The 25,738-nt window shown below is 42.7% G+C and overlaps 1 protein-coding gene across 7 annotated transcripts in view; it reads right to left on the minus strand.

Annotated features, from left to right (window-relative positions):
- kidins220a (kinase D-interacting substrate 220a) overlaps positions 1 to 25,738 on the minus strand; it is a 45,112-nt gene extending 19,374 nt beyond the window's left edge. For 3 of the 7 annotated variants that reach the window (XM_056425986.1, XM_056425985.1, XM_056425979.1), the window contains exons 1-23: positions 25,639 to 25,738; positions 21,359 to 21,708; positions 20,148 to 20,246; positions 19,327 to 19,425; positions 17,949 to 18,047; positions 17,462 to 17,560; positions 17,147 to 17,245; positions 15,487 to 15,684; positions 15,241 to 15,339; positions 14,881 to 14,979; positions 14,445 to 14,543; positions 14,130 to 14,307; positions 13,808 to 13,972; positions 13,129 to 13,308; positions 12,845 to 13,010; positions 12,421 to 12,572; positions 11,564 to 11,664; positions 11,283 to 11,468; positions 10,998 to 11,138; positions 9,885 to 10,122; positions 9,648 to 9,739; positions 6,794 to 6,938; positions 6,059 to 6,221 (exon numbers count right to left, since the gene is read on the minus strand). In XM_056425986.1, the coding sequence (XP_056281961.1) occupies positions 6,059 to 6,221; positions 6,794 to 6,938; positions 9,648 to 9,739; positions 9,885 to 10,122; positions 10,998 to 11,138; positions 11,283 to 11,468; positions 11,564 to 11,664; positions 12,421 to 12,572; positions 12,845 to 13,010; positions 13,129 to 13,308; positions 13,808 to 13,972; positions 14,130 to 14,307; positions 14,445 to 14,543; positions 14,881 to 14,979; positions 15,241 to 15,339; positions 15,487 to 15,684; positions 17,147 to 17,245; positions 17,462 to 17,560; positions 17,949 to 18,047; positions 19,327 to 19,425; positions 20,148 to 20,246; positions 21,359 to 21,490 (3,029 nt within the window). In that variant the 5' untranslated portion in view covers positions 21,491 to 21,708; positions 25,639 to 25,738. Of the gene's footprint in view, positions 1 to 6,058; positions 6,222 to 6,793; positions 6,939 to 9,647; positions 9,740 to 9,884; positions 10,123 to 10,997; positions 11,139 to 11,282; positions 11,469 to 11,563; positions 11,665 to 12,420; positions 12,573 to 12,844; positions 13,011 to 13,128; positions 13,309 to 13,807; positions 13,973 to 14,129; positions 14,308 to 14,444; positions 14,544 to 14,880; positions 14,980 to 15,240; positions 15,340 to 15,486; positions 15,685 to 17,146; positions 17,246 to 17,461; positions 17,561 to 17,948; positions 18,048 to 19,326; positions 19,426 to 20,147; positions 20,247 to 21,358; positions 21,709 to 23,997; positions 24,225 to 25,638 lie in introns of all 7 variants that reach the window. The other 4 variants (XM_056425981.1, XM_056425984.1, XM_056425980.1 and 1 more) reach the window with 4 other exon arrangements.

Genomic DNA, 25,738 nt, shown 5'->3' on the forward strand with positions numbered 1-25,738 from the left:
GCAGAAAAAAGGGAACAGGGCAGTTCTCTTGTTTCAGACCAATTAGACTAATCCCTCAACCTCGGCTTACAGGCTGAAATGAAAAGGGCTTTGGGGATTTTCAAATAAAGAATGCTGCATGACGTTCTTTCCATCCTCACGTGGTAGCCTCCGCACACAAATACACGCGCACACAATCAGAAACTCACCTTGACACACACACACACACACACCTCCTGTTGTGTCACCTGTACACTTTTTTTTAGAGAAGCTCAGCAGGGGTTGAGTGGTGGTGGAGCCGACTGGCTGATTCCTGTCCAAGTCACCACCGCCAAACACCTGAGGGATGGCTGAACGGCAATACTAGCCGGGCTGACACACGCACACATTCAATCAGCAGAGGACCAGCTCCCCTGTATAAACAGCCATGTTGGACCCAGGGGACATGATGTGTATGAATCTGTGTGTCCACCAGCTGGACTATCTCACTTGGAGCAGCAGCATCACCTGAGGCTTTGAATACACCTGAGACACCAATGCTAAACTCTTCTAGCCGTAATCCTGCTGGTATCCGGACTGATCCTCTACAGCATTCACACACTTTAATTCTTTTACCTCGTTTTACCTCCTGAGACTGGAATCTCTTGTCTTCTCACTCTCTCTTTATGCCCTTTCTTATCCAATACCAACCCTTCCCGTCTTTTTATCTTTATCTCACACCTACCATACTTTGGTTTTTTTTTGTCTCGGCCTTTATCTTTCAACTCGTCAGTCAGGGGGTCTGCCTGCACACCGGTGTGTAGAATCAATGCCAGTGTCCTATCAGTGATGGAGCCAGAACTCTATTGAGACATAGGTGGTTTCACACCAGCCATTTCAAATTCACACACGCGTTCAGGCCTCTTGGCAAATGGCAGTGCAATGAGCATGGCATTACCAGTTTTACTTTCACTAAAACACCTTCTGAAGGGACTAGTATGGAGATAATGAGCGTACTCAGAACAGGACACAGAGAGCGGGGAAATATTGGGGGTTTTTAAGCATCTGTTTTGCATCTAGATGACAAAGTGTCACAAATACGACAGGAATTCACCTGAAAAATAGACACCATTGCAAAGAATAAAGACTTTTCATTTGAGGGCAGGAGGCGTTCAAAGGTATTCATCAGAAGAAAAAAATAGGATCTCGCTTTTCTCTTTTTGGCGGCCAGATATTTAAGGGCTTATTAAAAGGTTCCACATAAAAGGAAGCACTCGCATGAGGTTTGGAACAGCACTTCCCCCGACACATAATTGCAACCAAATTAAAATAATTGTGCCAATTAAAGTAATCCTGAATCAAGAGAGTGTCATCTTAATGTTTCAGTACTTGGGATAAGAGTCTCTCTAATTAAGAGTGAATTGCCGGGCGACGTATTCATTCAGAGTGCGATTAGTGGGAAAAAAAGAGTTTTGAAGTGTCCGAGAAGTGCCTGGCTCTAGTCATGTCTCTGAGAGGGGGATTGTTTGGTTGATGAATGCAGGGTCCAAACAACAATAGAGAGGACTTCGTGATTCTTCATAAGCTGTGACATAAAAAGTTAAATAATAAAGTGCATCAAGATTTTGAGATTTGTTTTACAAATATTGGCAAACACGGGGAAACTGCAATGAACAGCACTTTATAAAGACTACAATGCTACATGACAATAACTTCTCTGGTGGGTTCTGCCTCCTGTGCTCTGTGAACCTGTGTGTGTGTGTGTGTGTGTGTTTAATGCAGCCTGCATCTCAGGGTCTGATTAATTACACTGATCCTCAGAGGAGTTGGGGGTGACATATGTTCTTGCACTGCTGTGAGAGTTCGGTGTAGGTGTGTGTTTGTGTGTGTGTGTTCGTATGCGTGTGTACCACACACACATATGAAGTATTATGTGTGAGCTAAGGTTTGGTTTGTGCATGCATACGTTTAATCAATAATGATTTTCGTTGCAAGCAGTGTGTGGATATGTGCTTGTTTCAGTTACAGCGTGCATGCATTCTGCCACAATTTGTGAATGTGTGTGTTAGGGTGTTCATATGCAATGGTTTGTGAGTATGTACGTGTGTGTGTGTGTGTGTGTGTAATGAACAGAGGATTCAGGTGCAGCGCCAGAAACACACTCCCGAGTGCGGCGGGGGCATCCTGGCACAGACGGGGCACCAGATGTCAGAGCAGTGCAGGAACCTGCTCAGTGGACCAGTGACACTCCCCCCCCCCCCCCCCCCCCCCGAGTGCTGAAAAAGAGATCTTGGCATCCAAGAATAAAATCTCTGAGGGGCCGACTAAGCCCGCCCCCATACGTCATGAGGTCCAAATATGTTAACCCCTGAACCAAAACACAGACCCATGTCAAATTAAACAAATCACCACTGTCAAAAAAATGTTGAACTTAGAATTCAAGACGTTGACCGACACCGTTTCCTCCAGACTGCATGAACAGTCCTTTAAAAGTCCTTGAGGGTGTTTCTAGACATACGGCAGGTGACTGATCGCATCCCAATGTTGTGTCTTCACGTATACGTCTATGCTCATCTCCTCATAGCCTTCTCTCCCACAGTATGCGTTGCATCACATGTAACTAACAATAAATTGTTATCACCAACAAACTTTTTTTCTCACACTCTCTCATATGGCTTATGAAGGAAAGAGGCCCCAGCTACGTGTCAAACATGTGTCCTTGAACAACATCCAGAACCTGTAGTCGCTCAGAAACTTGGAATCGCTCTACATTCAGCCATCCGGTCGAAGCTTTTCTGTAATGTAATGACTCTAAACAACATCAAGGAAATAAACATACAAATGCCTATTACCAGTCTTTGGAAATAGCTGCTTTAATGCAATAACCATGAAGCAGGAGAGAGCTAGGTTAGCTATAGTCATTAAGTCTCTAATGGCAGCTAAAACAAGGAGCAACCGACTCCTGAGAAGAGACGGCGACACTGAGGAGGAAGGAATGATACAGCTGAAAATGATAATCACAAGGCTGCAGGCTCCAAATTCAATTAGCTAGTGTTCGAAAAAAAAAACATCCTTCGAATCACAGATGTAAGGCTTTTAATTCGACGTCTACAAATATGAGGGTCGGTCCAAAATACTTCTCGTTTTGTTTTCGGTTCCGCTTCTGTGGGTGTGCAGCGCAGGCCGCAACGCTGGCTCCCTGCTCGGGGCGAAATTTGGAGTTTTCCCGGGAGAACGAGTGAGAGAAACATTTACGCTGTGTGTGTGTGTGTGTGTGTGTGTGTGTGTGTGTGTGTGTGAGTGCGATTGCTTTCAGCCAATATCTCCCACCGACAGACAGCGCCATCTTTGTTACACCGCTCTCTCCCCCTGCTACCTTGCATTAGTCTGGGCCGCCCCCATTTTACCGTTATGATAGAAATCTCTGAGGTTATTAACCGATTACACATTCTCCATCAGATTAGGAGGGCCGTGCTGGCCCCCACCTCCCGCTACGGGAATTAGCGCTACACATTTCTCTTCGCGCCGTGTGCTACAATGACACTTCACAGCCCTTCGTGGCACTTGTTATTGCCAGGCAAGTTGCTAAAAACAGCTTTTAGCGGTTTTGAGAGCGCGTGTGTTTGTGTGAGATATGAGGCGAAGGTGGGCGTGTGTTTTTTATTTTCTCTCTCTATTCTAGGAGTTCAGGTACATGCCAGACAGAAGCTGTCACCTTCGTCACTGAGAGGCACTTTATGAAACTCATGCAATATGTCCCGATGGTTTAGGAGTGTATGGGCCAATTGAGTTGTAATTTAGCAGTTTGGGTAGCGCACAAAGTCTTAACTGAGCCACATTTAAAAGATCAAAGTATCAAACCTGATTTTATTTTTACCTTTTCAAAAAGGGGGATGGAAACTAAAAAAGGTCTTTAGAGAACCACCTAAATTGTATATGACTTATCCAGACTATTTGTTCGAAAATGTAATATTTCTGCTGCTCTGTGTCCTACTGAGCTGTAGCGAGCTTAACAAAGAGGAGAGGAAGAGCATGCTGCTTTTTGACTGAGATGCAGGGCGACAGTTGACCTATAAGGGGCCGACTCACCCCCACGTTCACTTCACCACTAATATATTCACTTTGTAACGCCCAGAGGATGCGCAGTTCCGCTGTGTCAAAATGGTTGTGCACAACACCACATCCCTTGTCTGCATGTTAAAACACAAACAAAGCACACAGCAGACCGGAGCAGCGTGGGTCTTGCGGTAACAGAATTAAACTAAAACGTCGCTAACTATAAAAGATACAGGAAGTGGTAACCGGTTGAATTTGAGCTACGAAATAAGGTGTGAGTGTGCTGGACTGTTGGTGTTCATGTACACTACTGAAAAGGAGAGCAAAGAAAAGAAGCTCTCCATTTCTCTAGCAGACAGACAACAGGGAGAAGGGGGCTGAGGTTCTGAGGTCAGTCGAGTGTCCATCCATCGTGGAGGGAAACACACAGAATATCTAGTCCAGAACAAAAAAGGGACGCAAGAGACAGATCATAAGGAAGGGGAAGAAAAGAGCTGAGGGACAAAAAAAGATACACACACACACACACAGAGGCCTGAGTCTTATCAGCGGAAGATTACTGCGAGAGATAAGGCCTTGAGGCAAGGCGTCGTGTTGAGCGTGTTCGAGGCTTCCTGTCATCATCATTAAGGCCGCTTCTCCGACGGCCACTGCAGAATAGAGCAGCCATTTGGAAAGACACCCGGTGAAGACGAAGATGAAGAAAGACAGGACCGCTGGTCAAAAACAAGACGATGTTAAGTCTAATGAGCGGCGCGAGCACAACCCAAATGCTGCGGGTTGAAGACACTCGAGGTCAGGCCGTTGCCGAGATGCAGAAACACTGCAGAACTGCGTGGCTGCGCGAGTGTATCATTATATCTCCCGGTTTTATTTTCCACAATAATTATTGTAAACGTGTGGACATTTCCTTGAGGGTGTCCACTATACTTAAACACGATAAAGATATATAATAGAGAAGTGTAGTGACATATAAATTAACAATTCTGAAAAAAAGGCAGAGATCATCACATTCAGCAACATTATTCAGTTACAGCCTTCTGACGAAGATGTTTCTCATCAAAAACCTGGTACTCTCTCCTCCCACTGTACACCTCTCATGTAACACTTAACTGCCATATAGAAATTGGAAAGAAATTCCTATTGTCCTCTGAAAACCAAACTGCATAAACCTAGTCTAATGAGGCAGTGGTTTGCCTTGGAGTTGGGGGGGGGGGTTGTCTGCTGAACCTAGCTGGCTGACAGTAACTGTCTGTGACGCTTTCCTGCCGCAGGAGTCGTAGGCACTAGTGAATTGTGACAGAGTGCAACCTTTAAAGGCCATCGACTGATGTACAGCAGCACACAGACCCGGCGTCTCAGGCCCGTGTCCATCTCCTCCTCTTTTCTGCGGCGAACAGGCCTATAAGCATCCATGACCACATGCATACAGAAAACAGAGAGTCCTACTGTCAACACACAGAGACACACTCGCAGCTTAACCAAACATGTCAGAGTGTCAACTGTCCTGTGTCCAGTTTTGAGACGATGTGTCCCTGCATGGATCAGGTTATAATTCAGACATCATTTATCTTGTGCATTATCATCAATTACAAAATATGTCTGTCAGTTGCCAATTAGTGTTGCTCTCAAAGCCATTGGCAGGGAAGTTGAGTTACTGTGGTCCACACAAACTAAATCATCTACTGCCATCTGCTGGTCAAAGTTGTTTATATCAGAGAATATACCAAGAAATGAAATTATTTATTGACTTCTGTTCTGGCTTTCTGAAACTCGGCACGGAGTTGGAGGTTTACCGACAACGCCGGGTCCTTAAGATAAACTTATATGACCTCATTTCCATTTGATCTTATGGTAAAGGTCACCTCAGCCTGCTAATGTTATGCCCCAAGTGGGAAACAAGACAGCAGAAGGTAAAACAACAAATGGAACAAAGAATGAAACAAGCAGTTAAATTTAAAAAAGCTTGTACACCGTATAGATCATGAGATGAATAATTAAAGATGGGGTGATTGATTCAGTCTATGTGCTTTTGTGTTGTTACCTCTCGTAGATCGTTTTGAGAGAAATGTGGTCAGACACTCCGTCACTCTCTTCCAAAAAGAGGATGATCCACGATGTCCTGTAAGGCCACTCTTCTGTCAGGTTGATCCATGACGCCAGCCGATCCCAGTTGAAGACGATCTGATTGGCCCGCAGCAGACGACCTGTCAACAAAGGTGCAGAGCATTCGTTTCTTTTTATTGCCTTTTTTTGTTTTATCAGAGCGACGGTCCTCGGTTCGTAGCTTCGTGTCTACGGCTTCCTTGTAGCCTGTTAATGTGACGCTGACCGTCTGAACACAGCATTAGAAGTCAGTGCTCTATTCCCTCCAAGAAAACAAACATCTCAGGTTAATAACCTGTCCAAAGTGATGGCACTAGGAACAGAGCAATAGGCTGGTAACTGTTATCAGTTTGGGCATCCAAGAAATGTCAGAATGATTTCAACCATAATATGTTAGATATCATGAATCAAATACAATATATTTGTAATACATTATGGAGTTTATTTGGCTTGTACAACATAATGGTTGACCCCGGTATGAATAAAAAGAATTACATCCCATCAGAAGTTTCTTTGTGTCGTTTCTTCGTCCACTAAAATTTCCCATTCGATCCCTGTAAAAGGAGTTATCTTCTGGATAAATAACTTACATGTTTTCTGTTTAGACAAAATGTAAAGAGTTAATATAACGAGATGAGGGCACCGCTAAAGCAGAACATGCTTCATTCTTTACCCGTGATAGAAATGATGTTGAGCAGCCTCCTCATGGTCTGGGGACTGATGTCGCTGAACCAGTCCTCGGTCACCAGCAACTTGGTCAGGTCGAAGGACATCTGTCTGGTGACGGTCCTCTGCATCTGCCGACGCCGGTACGTGTCCTGAACAGAGCGAGTTCGCGAAGAAAGACACAAATGCAAAGATCACAAGATTGAGAATTTGACATAATAATAATAATCATAATAATGGATTCCATTTGTGAGGCAATCTCAGAGATGTTGTTATGTTTTCAGCCGGCTTGGCGAGATTTATGTGTCCACGACTTTTACGTTGAATTGAACTTTAACGTATGAGAATGGCAATTTTAGTATTTTTCATTTTTCTCTTATAATATGGAAACAAGTGATCCTGTTTATTAATGAGAGAGCAGTGTGTAAAACCAATACAGCCACAGCTAATGTGACACTAAAGCATTAACGTTACTCTTGACAAGCTGGGCGTCATGAGACCGGAGAGCAGGCGGTTCAGGATCACCGGTCATTGTAAAACCGTATGCTTGGATACATTAAGGAATACAGGTAGATGGGTGGATTAGGCCCCTTTTTCTCATATTCTTGACTTCCTATGCACCGTATCCATCTTTAACTGTACTTACATACAACCCAAATACATTTCTGGATTTACTTGCTCTCATTTAACCCTCCTGTTACCTTCACATTTACTAACATATTTTACCCTCGGGGTCAATTTGACCCCAGCAATTAAAACCTCCAGAAAATTATTAGAATTAATATTGTTTCCCAAGTTTAAGTGTGAGGTACTTTATGTTTGTTTGTTGACTACCTAAATAGCCCTTTAAATATATAAAAAAGTTGATATTTCTTATATGTTTGACACAGTGAAAAACAGCCTGGGGTCAAATTGACCCCAAAGAACACGTACATTAAATATTGAATGGGGTCAAATTGACCCTAAAGGTAACAGGAGGGTTAAAGTGAAATGATCTTATGGTAACATATCAATGATAGTTCAACTTGTTCTGAATAAAGATAATAATCCACCAAAGTCTGCATCTATCTACGAGGTGAGTGAAACCGATGTAGAGCGTCTCTTCTTTCATTGTGTCCCCCTAATGATCACCGTCGTCAGCTTTCCCATCTATATGTAATCTATCTTTTCATAAAAGGGCCGTAACATATGATTTCCTGCAAATACAAATCAAAGAGCCACTGTCCAAAGCTGAACAGTCATGACACGAAAGCGAGCTATTGACACAGATCTGAGAACATCTGTGGTGATATCAGACAGCTAACATGGTCATGAGCCAAGGCGAGGCTTTTGGTGGACTTTGAAGTCGTAACGCCGGTCTCATGACCTCTTTCCCAGGGAGATGAAACATATGGCCGGCACTTAGTCAGAACTGAAAAGATCCAGCACACAGACAGTCCATTGTGGCGGACTTACCAATATAGATGGATCTTTACTGTAAGTTTACAGCTTTATTGGTTCATTTAGATGAATAGTTTTGTATCTGCTTATTTCTAATGTTTCGTCTTCTCCTTGCTGATACACTGTAATAATATTATTAAATCATATTTGAGAAACCGGTTCCTCTATTTTTTTAAGATCTGAATTTTTAAGATCTGAATATATTTCTGATGAAAAGAAGATTCCTCGAATTACAATGAATGGAAATAATATGCTCGAGATAGTCGTACCGCCATCCACAACTTCAAAAGCCACATGAAAATGAAGAGCCACTAATTCATTTCCCCCTACTGCCCTCATTGTAATCTCCACTTGTAGAAAGAGGGCCCTCCTGCCAAGAGCTCGCTCGTGACAGAGGGCAAATAAAAAGAGCAAGCGGCCCCATAATAGAAGGGCCAACAACAATAATTGAGGGTACAAGATAAACCCGAGGTACAAACAAATGTCAAACAAACAAACAAGAGAGGGAGGCGGGAAGGAAGGAGGGGGCTGAGAAGGTCTCGCAGGGGGGAGGAAGGCATCCGCGGCAGCAGCAGTCACTTAGCCTCCTGCCAGCAGACCTGGTGCCAGTGTTTTGTCACAGGGACCCACTGCTGCTAGGCCTTGTCATTAGGCTGTGGCAACGCAGCAGGAAGGATAAACAGTCATTACATCAATTACACCAGGAACCTTGGCCGCATACCGAGCACCTCTCTTTTTGTATCTGTGCGTCTCCTTCTGTCCTCTGGCCTCTGCACTGCCTGCCACCACCACCACCACCACCACGTCCCCTCTTTCAGGGAGGAGGCCGAGAAGAGAGCAGTGAGGACTTCTAAAAGGCGACATCTCGAAGCCTAAGTCAACGTTTTCTAATCACATTGTGGTGAACTCACTACACTACATTTGTTTGATTAATGGCGAGACATTAAGCATTCATTTCCAACTCTGATATTTCCGGATAACATGCGTGTTGTCTGTTTTAATTTTGACTAAAAACATTTTCTGCAATTCGCCCTTTTTATTTATTTGTGTCAAGGGTTAAGGTGTAAACTGTGTATCTTTAGTATAATAACCAAGTATAATAAACAATGTGTGATGTATTGTTCTTGGTATATCTTACATGGATTCATTATAATCCTACTCTTGGACTTGTATTTTCATTATTGCTTGTCTATTATCATTCGTCTACCCATGTCTCATATTGAATCCACAATATTCAAAGGGGGGATACTCTTTGGAGGGCCTCTTTCTTAGTATTTTGTTTGTGTGATATTTTCTCCTTGTTTTCATTAATAGAGAGCATTGCTATGGTTGGGAAACATTAATGTGGGTCTGGAGACCCCAATAAAACATTGTGTGTCACATTGGTCTATATTAATTCACATGACTGGAATAACCGTTACCCTGCGGTTGAGGGTGTTCTTGCTGCCGAACTTGGCCTGGTCCTGGCCCACGTTGCTCTGAGACATCTTCCTGTCTGTGTCTTCATGCCATCCTGGACAAACAAAAGACAGAAGGAGATGCCCTTGAAAGAACATAGTGTACGTCTCTATTCAAATAGAACTGTATCTGCAGAAGTTCAAACCCCTAAACCGTGTGCAATCCTTACAATATGTTGTATATCTGCCATCATCCTTTACCTTCAGTGGGCGAGGTCTCTCCATTGACGGGTGCTGCCATGCAGAGCTTTTTGGCCGCGCTGAGACCTCTGCTGTTGAGGAATACTGGCAGGTGGACGATGTTCTTCATGTAGTCATGTCCGTTGATGTTAGAGTCTCTCAGCACACTGTTGAGGTTTTGGTTGATGGCTTTGATGATAATATGGGGGTCACTGGCAAACACAGAGATAAAAGGGCCTTTGGAGAAGAGTACCCTCACCTGGAATGAGAAAACGTGAATTGGTGTGTAAATCTCTCGCCACCGTTTTTTTGTCCCAAACTCAAAAAACTTCAAACAAGAACAAAAACAAACATTTCATGATGCCTTCAGGGTCTCGAACACAGCAGATCCGTCTGTGGAGTGTCCACTACTTAAATGTCAAAATGGGTGGTTTACATTAGACAATACCATGACAGCTAGAGGCAACAGTCAGCTGGAGTACTTAGACTCAATGACTCTAGTGAGAGCACATGGGGCGGGGGATTTCCACTTTGATAAAACTAAGGGACATTGTCCAAGTGTCACAGCACATTGATTGGTGCTGCATGCATCGATGGTTCGTCAACCCCACGTCCCCGAGGAGCATCAACTACGGCTACACAACATCATCTGCATCTTTAATGCACTTTATTTGGTAGGAAAAGAATACAACACTGTAACTTCAAAGTGTTTGAATCTCTGAACACAACATGGTTTCAGAGTGACTAGGAGGTGCTTTCAAAAATAAGAATATTACATGAGCACACAGGAGGTTGCCATATGTGTGCTAATCTGGGATTACTTCATTAAATAACAACATTTGGCGAAAAAAATATATATAATTACAGCAGCTGAGGGTACGAATCTAAACTTGGAGGCGAGTTAAGGCAGCTGGGAACACCAGGGTGTCCGCCGGAGCCGTGTGGGCTGTGTGCTCACAGGCGAAAGACACACAGGAAGATAAGGTCGTGTGGTCGCAGCCATGGTTAGACATTTGCTTGAGTGACATATGTTGAAAAATGTAATTGCTTCATATTATCTTGTTATCAGTCAACAGGAAGCTGCACTCATCATTTACAGTACGTTCCCTCGCACTGAAGCATGTGCACACGCACCGTGTCCAGCATCTGCAGAACTTTGTCCTGCTCACAGGCGTCTAGTCCGTCGATGATGACGGCCATGCGTGTCTGGTTCTGGGTGAAGCAATCAATGGTTTTGGCCATTTTTGACATTAGCTCCACTTCATGCTTCAGAACCTGGTGTGAGACAAGGGAAGAAAATCAATGTCTCGAAACAAGGAAAGGGATGGAAAGCAAATGGATTGCCCCTTTATCCGTGAAAACAGGAAGTTGAAGGGCTTGCATTTGACTGCATACAATGAGTAAAGTGTTTTAGTCTACCTTCATGAATCCTTCACTCTTGAGTCGATGCAAGTTGTCGGCAGCACTGTGCAGCCGCTTCCTCTGGGAGTTGAGGATGGAGTCGGCCACCTGCCACCAGGTCCTACAGTTGAGCAGCAAGGCCAGGGCCACCACACTGGCCATGGCAATCAGCACTGCATTTACTGTCAAATTCCCCGGGTCCAACTGGTAAATAAAAGCATTGAAGCTGATTACTAGGCCGTCCAGTGACCTTGTGGAAGGTTTAAACTCAGTGTCACCGATTAATTCCTCTAACCTACCTTAAAGATGGCCAACAGGGCCAAACCAGTGATCAGGCATCCCAGTGTCAAGGCAAACAGCACGAATGAGGGAACGCAACACGTTTTCTTCCACCTCGTTCCTGGGGTAAGAGAGGGAGGTGGAGGATAATGTGGGAGAAACGTACTTTGATTACAAATTAAATTTACAAAAAGCTATTATTTTCTATTAAAAAAGTTTTTATTAAAAACTGCACAGCGCAGATACATATTTCAATTTAGAAGCCATTAACAGATATCAATACAAGCTCTTAATTCAAAATGTTGTTGGAGAAAATCATCATATAACAGAGTTTGAACTCCCTACAGTTAGCAATCAGAAAACGGTTTATATGACTTGCTATGTTGGAAACATCTGGTTTGATGATGTTTCCTAGAGATTTGAACTTGGGCAATTAATAGAAAGAAGAATGACTGCGTCAGAATCTTCCCATACATGAGTGTGTGTTCGGCAAAAAGGGCCTCTTGGCCCAAACGGAGGAAATCGTGTGCCAGGTCCTTTTGGTAAGCTTGGTCCCGAGGGACACCCCGAAAGAACACAACATGTTTGGGAAGCGGGAGGGGCTCGGGTTGCTGATTCCAACGCCTGATTTGATTGGTGGAAAGTCTGATAGAGGGTGAATACACCAGAATTATAAGCTGAATATCCTAAAACATTGGACTTTTTGAATGTTGCCTTGTGCTCATTCAAACACTTCCCAGTGGGTTGCAACTCCAAATCAACGTCTCTCTTGTCGTCAACAATGTACGATGTTTAATATCATAGACAGATTTGATCGTGACGTTGTGTGCAGTCTGAAACAACATTATATGACCGATAACTAAAGTCAAAACGTCACCTTGGATCTCATCTCTCTTGAAAACCCGGAAGAGTCTGGTGGCCATGAAGCCAAACTCCCTCTCACAGGCATCAGAGAGCGTGGCAATCATCTCAGCCATGGAGGTCTCCCCTCCAACACTGGACAGGCGGTTATAGTCGGTGAACAGGAACCTGTGTGACATGTTAGAAACAGAAATGATGCTTTGATTTGTTGAGGTACACTGCAAACTTCAGATGGTACTGGGACTTAAGTACGGTATTCATTTAAACGAGATTGCTAACGTCGCAATAATATATGTAATAATCAATGGTGCTACTCCACCTTTAGAGTTTTTAAACTTAGAATATAAGCAGAGTGAGACTGCAACGGTGAAGTGTTGCCATCGTTTGTCTTTGACTTGGGGAAATGACAGAACTCAGCAGTTAGTATGCGCGTCAGTCACCTGACAGGCAGTGCGCGGGTGGTCTGCTCCGGAAGTTCAGGGGGGTTGGCAAACATCAGTTTGAGCAGCAGCTCCAGGTAACCGACCTGGCGAGCCAGATGGGTGCTGATGACCCACGCCCAGTTCCAGCTCTCCCCCTCACGTCGGCTTCCAAAGTACACCAACACTGGAGACATTGGAGGTTTAATTGTTACGTCCTGTTCATAATCACCATGAAACATATGTGTTGTCCTCTTTTAATAATCAATACAAATGTTGTATTTCTAGCTCATCTGTCTCTTCACCAAAAAAGATGTAGAGTAGAGCGAGGAGGCTGAGGGAGACCGCAATTGCCAGCTTGGGATCAACAGTGAAGCCCAGTACCACAGCCACTGAGCCGCAGAAGAGCAGGGTCAGGAAGACCACCAGCCAAGAGAACTGGAACAATGGCTCTATCTGCTGGCCTGCAAAGGTCTTCATATCATCTAATGGAGAAGAGGAAGGAAAACAAATATCTCATGTCAGATGTTTCAATCAAGTATAAGAGAAATATGCAAACAAACATATTTAGGGTTTCCACTCTTTTCTAGACATCTTTTTCCAGTAATGATGTATGGCTGGCAGAACAAGGATCACACCATACACTAATGTTTCTCTCTTTGGAAGTCTAAATTAAAAGATGTGCAGCTTACAGCTTTCACTTATCTATGAAATCATATTTTTTTCAATCTGCAGTGCTACTCTCATTAATATGACCCTGAACATAATTGTGCCCTATCAGATGGCAAATCAGAATCAGCAGAAAATAGGAGAATGTTGAAATAATTTTCAAGACATTTAACTTGTTCCTTCATGTTTCATGTGATTTTATTGACTGGAAAATTGTTCAGGTTTTCTAGGATGCGTGGGAACCATTTTACATCATTTCACAATAAGTACTTTTCATGTTTCTACGAGACGTTTCAATGCTGTGGGCTTACTTACCCTCCAGTTTCTTGAGAAGGAAAGACTTGCCACTGCCCCACTGAGCGTAAAGTCCAACACAGATAGGCGGCTGCATGGTGGGCTCACTCAGGATGTCTGCTAGAGCACTGCTATACAGGTCATAACCCAACATGTCTCCATCTGACTCAGAGGGGGCGAGATGCTCTGGGAGAGAATAGGAGAGAGAGAAAAAGTTAAATCGTGCAGAGGAAGACGAGAGAAGACAAAGAAAGCCGTTAATTCTGTTCCGATTTCAGGACAATGCAATGAGAGCATTTTGTCACACAATTCTTCCAGAATGAAATAGAAAGACTGGTCGTACTGGCTCCAAATATCTGTGTGAGGATGCTTTTCTGGTGGGTACAGTCGATGTTGTATGGCGTCTCTCCAGCTTTGTTTGGCCGGTAAAGCAGGCGGCCATCTTTAGGGTTCCTCAGCAGCAGCTCAGCCAACCTGCGGCTGCGCCCTCGAATGGCAATGTGGAGGGGGGTGTCTCCTTTCTGAAGGGAGAAAAACATCCAACAGCTAACTCGAACACTGTCAGATCCCTGAACATACAAACTAATTTAAAAGTACAGTTAGGACAAGATCCTTCTGCACAGGTGTATGTTACGTGGAAGTATGTTTTAAAAAGTACCTTTTCCACTGCAGACACCTTGGCTCCTTTATCCAAAAGGAGCTCCACGATTTCCAAGTTCCTTATCTTGGTGGCTTTGATGAGTGGAGTCTCTCCCTCCTAAAATTTAACAACACACATCATCAATATCTTTTTACATATACAATTTATCAACACAACATAAGTGAAAAACATACCACTGCCTACACAGAATAGTTTTGGAAAGAAAGAAAAAAAGAAATACTTTTTTTTTTTAAAGGAAATATTCACATTTGTCTGTCTGCATTTTTGGTCAACAGTATTTTTTACAGCAGATTTCTTTTGTTATTACTGTGATATATATGAAAAATGGGATGAAATAAAGAGAGAAACATGATACTTTGGAAATAACAATCAAGAAATACAAAAGGATAACAGAAAGTGAGTCTAACTTCTCTACTACTGAGTAACCTTGTACCTTAGTGCAGCTCTCGGTGTCGGGGTTACACTGCAGGATGTCCCTCACCATGGTCGCGTTGCCTTTCTCCACTGCCCAGTAGAGGGCAGTCTTTCCATTCTGACATGGAAAGGACAAGGCAAATCCTATCATGCTTATTTTAGAAAAAAGAAACCAAGGAGTGTCTGTTTATAATAACAACAATAATACTTATAATATGTGTGTAGTCCCATAGTTTAAAGTTTACTTTCCCAAGAAACCGTAGAACTAAACAGTATTGAGTAGCCTAGTGTGACCTATCACATAGAGAACACAAGAAGGCCTCATGCCTGTTTTAAAACATTAACAAGGTAGCAAAGACAGCGGGAGAGGAACTCTTACCTGGCCCCTGACGTCAATATCAGCGTATTTGTTCAGCAGCGCTCGGACTATCTCCACATGACCTCCTCTCACTGCTCCAATCAGCATGGTCTCCCCGCTCTGAGACAGATGTTGAAAGAGACAGAAATTTAAAAAACAGACAGCGAGAGACATGAACAAAATGTCATTCATATTGTTTTATATATTAACGAGTCTTCTACATCATCAACAGCAAGCTTGTACGACTGGAGTCAGGTGGCCCCTCACCCTGTCTAGGATATTGACATAGGTGCCGGCATCCAGCAGGTCCTGCACGATCTCGATGTGACCCTCCTTGGCAGCAATGGCCAGGGCTGTGTTTCCATCCTTGTCCGTCATGTTGACATTTGGGTTTCTCTTCAGAAGCTCCTTCACGACCTCTGTGAAGCCACCTTTCACTCCCACGATCAGAGCCGTCATTGAGTTCTGAAAAACATACAAAAAGAAAGCTATTTAAATTAGCTAATTTCAGGGTCAATCAGATCCAAACATTTCAAAATTACAGATTATGGACTTGACTGTGTCTATGATTTTGGTTGATGTTCAATTTAGCACACGCCCAATACTTTATGGCTGGGAGACACTACAGGCTTATTATTGATATATTGTCTAGCAAGCCCAATAACTCATATTTCTCCTGGCACTAGAGTCTCTAAATCACATGTAAATTAATTGCTCTGCAACATTAGCTACTCTAGTTTCATCTGATTATTGATGCCATCTATTGAACTCTTACATTTGTCAGTTTGTGACAGCACAGATGCAACATGACTCAAAGGAGCACAGATGTGCTGTGTCAAAGATGCAATCAATTATTTAATATTGCAGTCTACTAATGAGTTTGTGGCGCTTGGGAGCATTAAATCTTGATTATGTGCAAACTACACTGGCAAGAACAAGCCGCTTAGTTTGTCATGCCCCCCACGATGAACCCAAAACAAAATTAGACTTGCTCAGCTGTTAAGCTACCTGTCCAGTTTACCAAATCAAATATCAACATTGTTGAGGAAACACTAGTAAATATGATGCCGATTCAAATAAGTGTCAGTGCAAGTCATGTAGGCATTGTAATTCAGGTATCAACACTCAAATAACAATTTCCCATATTTTCCAGACTCTAAAGACGTTTGTAAGAACCCTGACAATAATGCGTGTGTCTAAGCAACCTAGGGGGACAACAATTTCTGAAATGTGTCCAGTATTGAGCAGGAGCGCTGTAAATGGCAGCTGCTGATGGGCTGCAGTGTAATCCCATCGAGACAACTCCTCAATCATTTACTTCACTGAAAGTGCTTGTGATCTATTCTTATTCTAAGTATCTGACAACACGATGGAAAGAATCTTGCTTAAAGAGAAGCTTTTGTTCTTGACAGACATAATCAAGCGAAAAGTAAAGAGAAACATTTGATTTCTCTGTAGGGCCCTTTCTATAAAGTTACCTGACAGTTATACGAACAAACTGAACCTGTTAGTGGCAAAAACAAGCACTTTTATGGAATGGAATGCAAATATCTATGCTGCACAAATGCCCTCGCAGCTCGTTTGGTGGATGCCAGTTACAGGGTTATACAAACTTAATAACAATTACAAAAATTGTCGGCCCCATTTTAGACTTTAGACACCAAAACATGAGAAAAAAGTGGGAACTGAATGAATGAAAAATACCATAGTTACCCTTCAAATCAACTTTAATTAATAAAAATATCAGATTGTACTATTGTACAGATGTTATACCTCAGATAAAAAATGTCAAAAGGTGTTATTTAGAATTCTATATATCATTGTTATAAAATGTAATTGTTAATTGCAATTCAACGTATTCTACTAGCGTTGGATCTCTATTGAATGCTACTGACAAATAGTAACCAGTCACAGACAACCAACTTACGGCTCCCTCTTGGTCCACATCAGCCCCGTGGGCCAAAAGGTGCATTACACTGTCAAAGTGGCCCTTCCTGGAGGCCCAGATCAGAGGAGTGGTACCATACTGCAAAGAAAACAAGAAAATATGTAACTATAGACAAAAAAAACAGGGATGTGTGATTAACTGAGCAGGAAGGTTAATAAATAAAGAGAAGACAGACTTGGGGAACAGGAAGGGAGGATGTGGAACAAAGCAATTGGATCTTGTAAGCTCATCCCACTAACTACATCTTCTGTGTGATTAAAACAAGCGGATGGACATCTGTCAGCCTGCAGTTACCTTGTCGGAGCAGTTGACCTTGGCTCCGTGCTGCAGCAAGAGATGGACAATCTCTGCGTGGCCTCGACCTGACGCCCAGATAATGGGGTAGACGCTGTACTGTTGGGCCAGGAGAGAAGGGTGAGGTCATGCTGACAGTCACTAATGACCGGTGTCGGGCCTGTGGTCGTACTAACGCTTTAAGCCACCCGACATGACTGAAACAGCAGATGGGGGAGGCGTCGCACGGTGCAGGTGAAGAGCAAAGTTGTGGTTGCGTTTACATTATTGTTACTGTAAAGTTATGTGTCGGGTCTATCATCACATTCACACGGAGCAGAGTAAAACACATCACGTGAACAGTTTCTTTAAAGTAAACCGAGACATCAAACATATAAACATACCTATTGTCTTTGTTGGTCCTTTTATATCAGGGTTGAAAATGACAGAAACCAATAATGCTGTTATGATTGTGTAACCCCCCCAAAAAAGTGTCCAGTCTTGATACCTGACCAGTGATGTTGGGGTTGGCTCCTTTTTCCAAGAGCAGCTGAATCACTTCTGTACGACCTTTATAGGCTCCCCACATGAGAGCAGTCCAACCTCCCTGAGTAGGACACACACAGAATACAGTCGAGTTGGAGAGGAGAGAATTTGTTCATTACAGTGCAAAACTCCCCCCTACATATAGAAGATATAATGATCCCGTTACATTGTGGACATACTTCTAGGTGTTGTCGTATATTATATGGTGTAAGGACAACCGCAGTATTCAATTCAAGCATTCTAGGTTCAATCCAAGCAGTTTGTGGAAGGAAAATGTGCTATTTACAGCTGGAGTGACACACTTTCCACTGTGTGAACAGTATCACACTGTGTGGTTTAAAATAATCCCACCGTGATGATCTGCCCTGGGCAGTTTAGACATGCCTCAGGAGATCTCCTGAGTCACTTCCATAAAGTACAAAAAAAAACTCTAAATGTCACATCATACATGAAGAAATAGTGTAGGGAAATAAAAAAGTGTAATCTTTAAGTGTCAATAAAGAAATGCATTTATTGTACGTGATGTATCGCAAACCATTGATCATTTAAACTAACTACTGAGGGTTATTTCTCATGAGGATTACATTTTTGCTTTCTTGCTGCTGGAAATGCTCGTTGCCTTTTGAGCCGATCGACATCACAACTAACAAAGCCTTCAGCCCTGGGGGATAAATATGTGTATATCATCTGCATGCTGTCAAATAGCCTGCTCATGAATATAGAAAATAGCTAATACAGCAAGCCTGCAGACAGTCTCAAGACTAAATCACATCACTGAGACAACCAGAGATCAGGAAATGGTATTACATTCATCGAACATGAAGTAATTTAATTGTATGTCCATTTCAAAGCAAAATATCATCCTGTTCAGCCGGCACTGTGGTCATTACAGTGGACAGAAACCACTAATGCACGTACAATCAACTTTGATATGGTCTGATCTTATAAAGGCTACATAAGGATCGACATACAATACAAGTTTGAGCAGCTTGTTAATCAACCTCAGTAGTTTTAGTGTAATGTTTGACACAATTGTATTATTGTTTTATGTTCACAAAACATTTAAATAAAAACATAACCTGAATTATTTTGGATACATTACTATCTGTTGCTTCACCCTTCACCGCAGGAGGGATGCACTCACAAGAAGTGGATTGTGGTGAACGACACGATTAAATGTGTTCCTATTTTATTTATTTTTTACTTCAAATGAATAAAAGTGCATGGCATTACCAGAGAGCCGGATGGCGTGTTTATCGTACAGGACATAGGTTTGGATAATGGCATCTTAGGAGTGTTCAAAAGTCAAAACAGATTCCGGTAACTTCCTACGTTCTCACCATGTCTCGATGTTCCAGGTTCGCATTGTTCTCCAGCAGCTCCCTCACCACCTCGATTTGGCCCTCCTTAGCTGCCGAGATCAGCGCTGTCCAGCAGTCCTGCACACACAGACAACCGGTTACCGTGGGAACGCCCATCACACTCCAAATCCAGTTCGACAAACGTCTATTCGAGTGCTCTGTGGGACGGGAATGGTCAAAGCCCTGTACCCACCAGCTGGTCATACCAGGTGCTCATGGAAATGGGGTGTCGCATGGACAGACGGGAGCGTCAGAGTCAAGTGTGAAAGACAACTGCCACCAACTATTGGATGTAATGGTTCCCCTTTCTTCTTCTGCGTTGGTGCGAGAGTGAGCACAAGTTTCAGTGATCCGTGTGTAATGGCAGGTTACATGTACGCGAGATGTTAATGAAAGGTGTTGTGTGTGAGCATGCATGCGTGTGCCTAAGTGGGAGGGTCTATGCATGCTTAAGTATGTGCGTGTGTGGGGGGCTGGCTTCTGAAAGAACAGGGTGTTGGCCAGCAAGTGGATCCTGTCATTTAGTCAAAAGAGCGAAGGTAGAAACGTGTAATAACTTGTCATTCTGGCCCATCATGGCTCATAATAGCCGTGCACTAAGCAGTGTGGCGAGTTCAGCAATATGGGACATCCAGGCCACTAGTTCAGCTACGTTTTCTTTGTCATGTGGATAATGTGGTTTAAATGACCGCATTGTTTTTGACCTGTGCCTGGATTCTCAATATTTCATCAAACTCCACGTGTGCGTGTTTGTGACGGTGTGTTCATAGGTTTGGGATGCGATGTGCGTGCGTGCTCACAACATCATCCAAGTTCACGTTGCTTCCTCTCCTGATGAGCTCTTGCACTATCTCCAGATTCCCCTGCTCTGCTGCCACCATCAGGGGAGTCTGTCCATTCTGAAAAAAAAGGAGGGAAGAGGGAAGGAACTTAAACTGTGGCAAAGATGTTAACAGGTCAACAACAAGCCAATAATTACACTATTTTTTTTCCTGTTACCCTCTGAGAACTCCCTGGGGAAAGAAATAGCAGGCAGTGATAGTATTTGACGATTTAATTTAAATCCTATTCTTAGAAAAAATAAATGTATCCCGTAATGCAATATGGACAGAAAAGCTTTTCTATTAGTCAAGTTACAGTTTTAAAGTTAAAGATGCTGTTATTCTACATTTCTCTTCCTGTGAACAAATGTCATGAAAAGGCACAAACTTTATGAGAATCGTCATTTACAAACAGGTACATACATGGAATTTGACATCGTGGATATAATTAATGGGTCAATACTTCACTAAAACACCCCAAAAACACGTTTAACATGGATTTGATTCACTCGTGAGTATTTGTAGCAGCAGGAAGGTTTGGAATGTGAGATTGACATGAAAATAACACGAGTGTGTTCGTGGTTGGGGAAATGATGGCCCGGGTCACGCAGTGCAACAACGTGGTTCATTGATGTTTATTAATAGTTTATGGACCCAGAATAATGAGCTACATCCGACTCTGGCTTTCCACATACCCCTCTAAACTCTCTACATTACACAAATATTAAGTTATTCGGTGGGTAATTAGTTACCACAAAATGTATTTACCACACACCAACAGTTTGCATGTTTTTATTCTTTTACAACATTAACTCAAACAGGGTTCAACGTTTGATGTTTTTTTTTAATGATCAACAAAAAAACAAGCCTTATAACTCAGTGAAATCACTCAGATCTACAAAAAGTGACAATAATATATGAAAAAACTTCCTGGGAGGAGAAAATATTTTTACAGGCACTATATCTCAAACATTAGCATTTTGAAGGAACATATTAACCCGTAACAAACCAAAAACACTATAAACTACTGTCTCTTCTCTTCTCTTCTCAAGATGGTTTCATTCAAGCTTCACAACAGATTCTCGTTTCTTTGTTCCCACAAAACACTTGTTACCCGATCTCAAAGCGCCTCCGACTACTTCATCCTGAACAAGTTGAGCCGATCAGAGCGTTGCTGTGATATTACTTACATCACTCCTGCTGTCCACATCTCTGAACTTGTCCAAATGTGCTTTGATGGCAGCCAGGTTCTCCTCCTCCACGTAGCTGAACAGGCTCTGGATGGCCAGAGAGGTCATCTTCAGGGAGGTGGTGGTATCCATGGCTGACCGCTAACCACCTGCACACCACTGCAGAGCGAGAGGGAAGCAGATGAGTATTCACAGAAGGCTCGAGATACGAACGGTATTGGGCCAGCGGGGCGACATGTACAGCACGACTATGAGAAGCAGGGATGTTGAAGCCAGGAGGAGGGTGTGGTGAGTCTTTGAAGCGATGCGAGGCAATAAACCAGCACAGTCCAAATCCAGCACACACGCACCTATGCAAATAAAAAAACCAGAGGATGCATTTTTTTCTTGTAAACATCACAACATACAATCAGAAAAGAGGATCGCATTTTTGAAATATATTTTAAAGTCTAATTTTAATTCTGCTGCATAAACGTAGATTTATGATAGCCAGTGTGGTTTCAATTTGTAAGCACTCACTTTGCATTGGTTTCATGCAATTTTGTATTTATCAGGGTTCTTACACATTTTGACCAATGGATTTCCAGGACTTTTCCATCACTTTAAACCAAATTTCCATGACCAAACTGAAATCTCAGTATAAACATGAAAAATGTAGAAAATTGTACGTATTGAGAGCGTACGCCGGCTTATATTTTGAGCGTCTTTCTTTATAAAAACATATTAATTATTTCAAACTCGGCGTAAATGAACATGTGATTATAACACATTTCCATGACTTTTCCAAAACTTTTATGATTTAAGTTTTTTCCATGACTTTTCCAGGTCTGGAAATGACCATTATAAACTTCCATGACTTTTCCAGGTTTTCCATGATCGTACGAACCCTGATTTATATTTATATTAAAAGCAGATCGTGAGAAAGTGTGAGAAACCATCAGGTAAAAAGTGTGGTTACAACAGGATGATGCACTGAACATGCGTCATACTAAAAACTGTAACGGGGGCCCTGGGTTCAGGTCAGATTGAGTTCAGTCTGCCCGCTCACGCTGAAAACATGAACCCTCTTCTTCATATAATGAAGGCTGGGCAATAACAATGCTCCAATCCAGAAAGTCCACCACGTCATCAAATACCACCGAAGACAAAGAATAGTCGCTGAACTTCGATCCTCTGATTGCAAGGGTCATGAGGACAATCGGTGCACTCGACTGTGTGCTCCACTTATTTCAAGACAAACCTCAGCTCCACCCTCCTCCGCTGCCTTGAATAGGACTTTGGGGAACTTGTAAACACTAAACAAACTAGAACGGGCACTCGGTAGAGCGCATACCTTCACATATCACAAGATTGGGCATTGAATTATGAACATGTTGGCATTAGTTGCATGCCAATTGGATAAAAATTGACCGCGCTATGGTAAAAAGAAGATTTTGACCAATCCATGACCTTGACCTTTGACCCGATCAATCCCAAAATCTAATCAAATGGTCGGCGGATAATAACCAATCATCCCAACAAATTTCATGCGATTCGGTTTAAAACTTTTTGAGTTATGCGAGTAACACGCATACAAATAAATAAATAAATACACGGCGATCAAAACATAACCTTCTGCATTTTCAATGCAAAGGTAAAAATAAACAAAAACAGGGCCTGACACTAGAACAGGTGCACACTCTTTCACGGAAACTGCTTTGCACTGAAGGAAAAAATAGGAGTAAAACATACGGTAAATGTCTGCATCAGACAAAAATCAATGCAGACGGCCCAGTTTGCAGAGATTATCAATAATTAGGCTCCAGCGTTCGAAAGGAATATTTTAAACCTATGAAATAAACTAGCATGCAGACGAGCAACGGACATGTATGTAACCATTGGGCCCCGAGAAGAAAATAATAACACACCGTAAAATATCTCAGCTTCCCAGACATTATATGAAGCATTTCATCTGACAAAAGAAACTCAACCAATCGATGAACAACTGATCAATGATTCATAAAGTGGGGCTCTCCCATCACGGTCAGACCCGCTTCCTGCTGCAGCCAGGAACACATCATTCATCCGCTGTATTCACTTTGCTTGCAAGTTGCCTTGGCGATGGGTTTTAAATTAAGACTCGCAAACATGCTGCTCAATACTTCAACATCATCTGTGAAACAAGCAGCTCAGGCTCAGGTCAATAAATGCTTAAATGTCACATGCCTGTTGGGCTGCCAGGACAAAGGCCATGAACTCAAATTCAGAGCACTTATTACAGAGATATCAGCAAATTCTTTCTTTATTTTAAATTCTGGCAGCGTTTCTTCAGTCTGGGTTCACCTGCCGACCGTCTGACGGCGTCACACGAAAATGAGAAGAAAATCCTTTGTTTTCATTGAGGGAGATATAAGCCTGTTGACACACCCTCCTCGGCTCCTGGTCTCTCGGCACAATGGCTGGACGATAAAGGCGCACAAGAACCAATCAGTAAACATTCAGCTTGCTATTTGCTGGGCAACGATCAGGTGGGAGACAACACACACACATGCATTTAACTCAACACACCCAGAAAAACAGCAATAAAACAGTAAAAGCTTTTAAAACAAATGAGTAAAGCTGCTTTAAGAGACACAATCAACAATGAACAAACCCCTTACCTTAGTGTAGGGTGAAGCTGATAGTTATGTGGCTATTCAACAACACCAATATTTATCCCTTGTTCACTCGCAAACAGAATCAACAAGCACTGCCGGGCCGACGCTCAGCATCCCCCTTCACTCACGGCTGAATATTAGATGAGGGGGCAGGCCGACGCCCCTCTCTCTCCAGCACAATAGGCACACGACCAGATTTCCATTCATTACATGCGCTGGCTCAGCTCCAACTGATACGGATAAGAGGGGGGAGACAATAGGATGTCGGCTTGAATCAGGGAAAGCATTCAAGTAAAACGTGAGCTGCTACTGGCTTGTCACTCGAGTGTGTTTGATTGCTAATTAATTGAACTAAAAATGTGAAACTCATGTTGAAACACTGTAGTTTTATTCAAATAGCTACTAAAATCAGGTTGCGATGGAAAATATTCATAAAATCTAAATAAATATTACAACATTTTAAATCGAAAGTCTAAATGTTCAATTCAATTCAGTTTATTTGTATCGCCCAATTTCACAAATTAGTCTCGGAGTGCTTTTTCTCAAAACCTCACATCGGATCAGGAAAAACTCCCAAATAACTGTTGATGTATTAATGTATGATACATATTTTAAAGTAGGGTTCAAACTCCTATGATCACAACGTAATGTGACGATTTCTAAATTATTTGATTCCTCATTGCGTCTGTAAAATGTCATAACATGCCAAATTCTATCAGCTGTATAAGGACGCTATTACTGCTTTTAGCGTGCATTTGCAAACAATAAGAAGAAGGCACACAAGAAAACATTTTGAATAAGGAAATCAGTTGTAAAGCAGGCACACGACCAAACACGCAAAGGCCTTTTTCAAGCAGTCCCACTAAAACGTCAAACAAAAAACATTGAAATATCCGCCATTCATCCGCAAAGCAGAAAAACACGTGTTTAGGGCGATTTATTGGTCTTGATATCGATAAGTGTACCACACATCAGTGTTATCTTTCTTTCTCAAAATATAAAAACACCCAGATCTACTTTGAGGTCACGTATAGTTCAGTATTTATGTAAAAACTCCTACATCCATGTCAGCGGTGAACACACATTAACAGGAGGCTGGGCGACAACACTGGATATGATATCTAAATGTAACCAGTCCGCTCTTCGTGGCTCATCATGTGGGTATGAACATGCTGAGGATTCAGTTCCCTGTCACACACCAGGGTCAGCCCTCGAGCCAGCCCCTGGTTTCTAGTTTCAACATAGTGGTGTTACATGACTGTGGGTAAATATGCAGCAACCGAAAAGTAACGACTCGAACAAGAGCAGACATGGAGCACCAGGCCCTCTCACTGCCTGTCAAAAAACAAGTAAACATCTGGAGAGAGAGAGAGAGAGAGAGAGAGAGAGAGAGAGAGAGAGAGAGAGAGAGAGAGAGAGAGACTACTTTGGTTCACCTGGCCTGTATTGGGCGGGTTTTAACAATAATAGACGTCCCGTGTTGATTACGTCACGGCAAAAAAACGCTCGCGAGCCAAACTCCTGAAGGCTAACGTAACAGGCTAACGTTAGCTCAGTGTGGCTCGTTCTCCAACAGGTCCTCACACTTGTATCACCACTACGTGAGAAAAAAAAAGTACAGTGCACAACACGAAGTGCTCTTACCGAGTCCGGGCTGCTCTCTACGGGTCTGTGTTGTGAGTCTCGCACGGAGAAGGTAGTCAGAAGAACCGCGTTCAACATGTCACACTGGGGCTGCTGTGTT

Source organism: Pseudoliparis swirei, chromosome 11, assembly GCF_029220125.1.
Source record: "Pseudoliparis swirei isolate HS2019 ecotype Mariana Trench chromosome 11, NWPU_hadal_v1, whole genome shotgun sequence".
Taxonomy (NCBI): domain Eukaryota; kingdom Metazoa; phylum Chordata; class Actinopteri; order Perciformes; family Liparidae; genus Pseudoliparis; species Pseudoliparis swirei.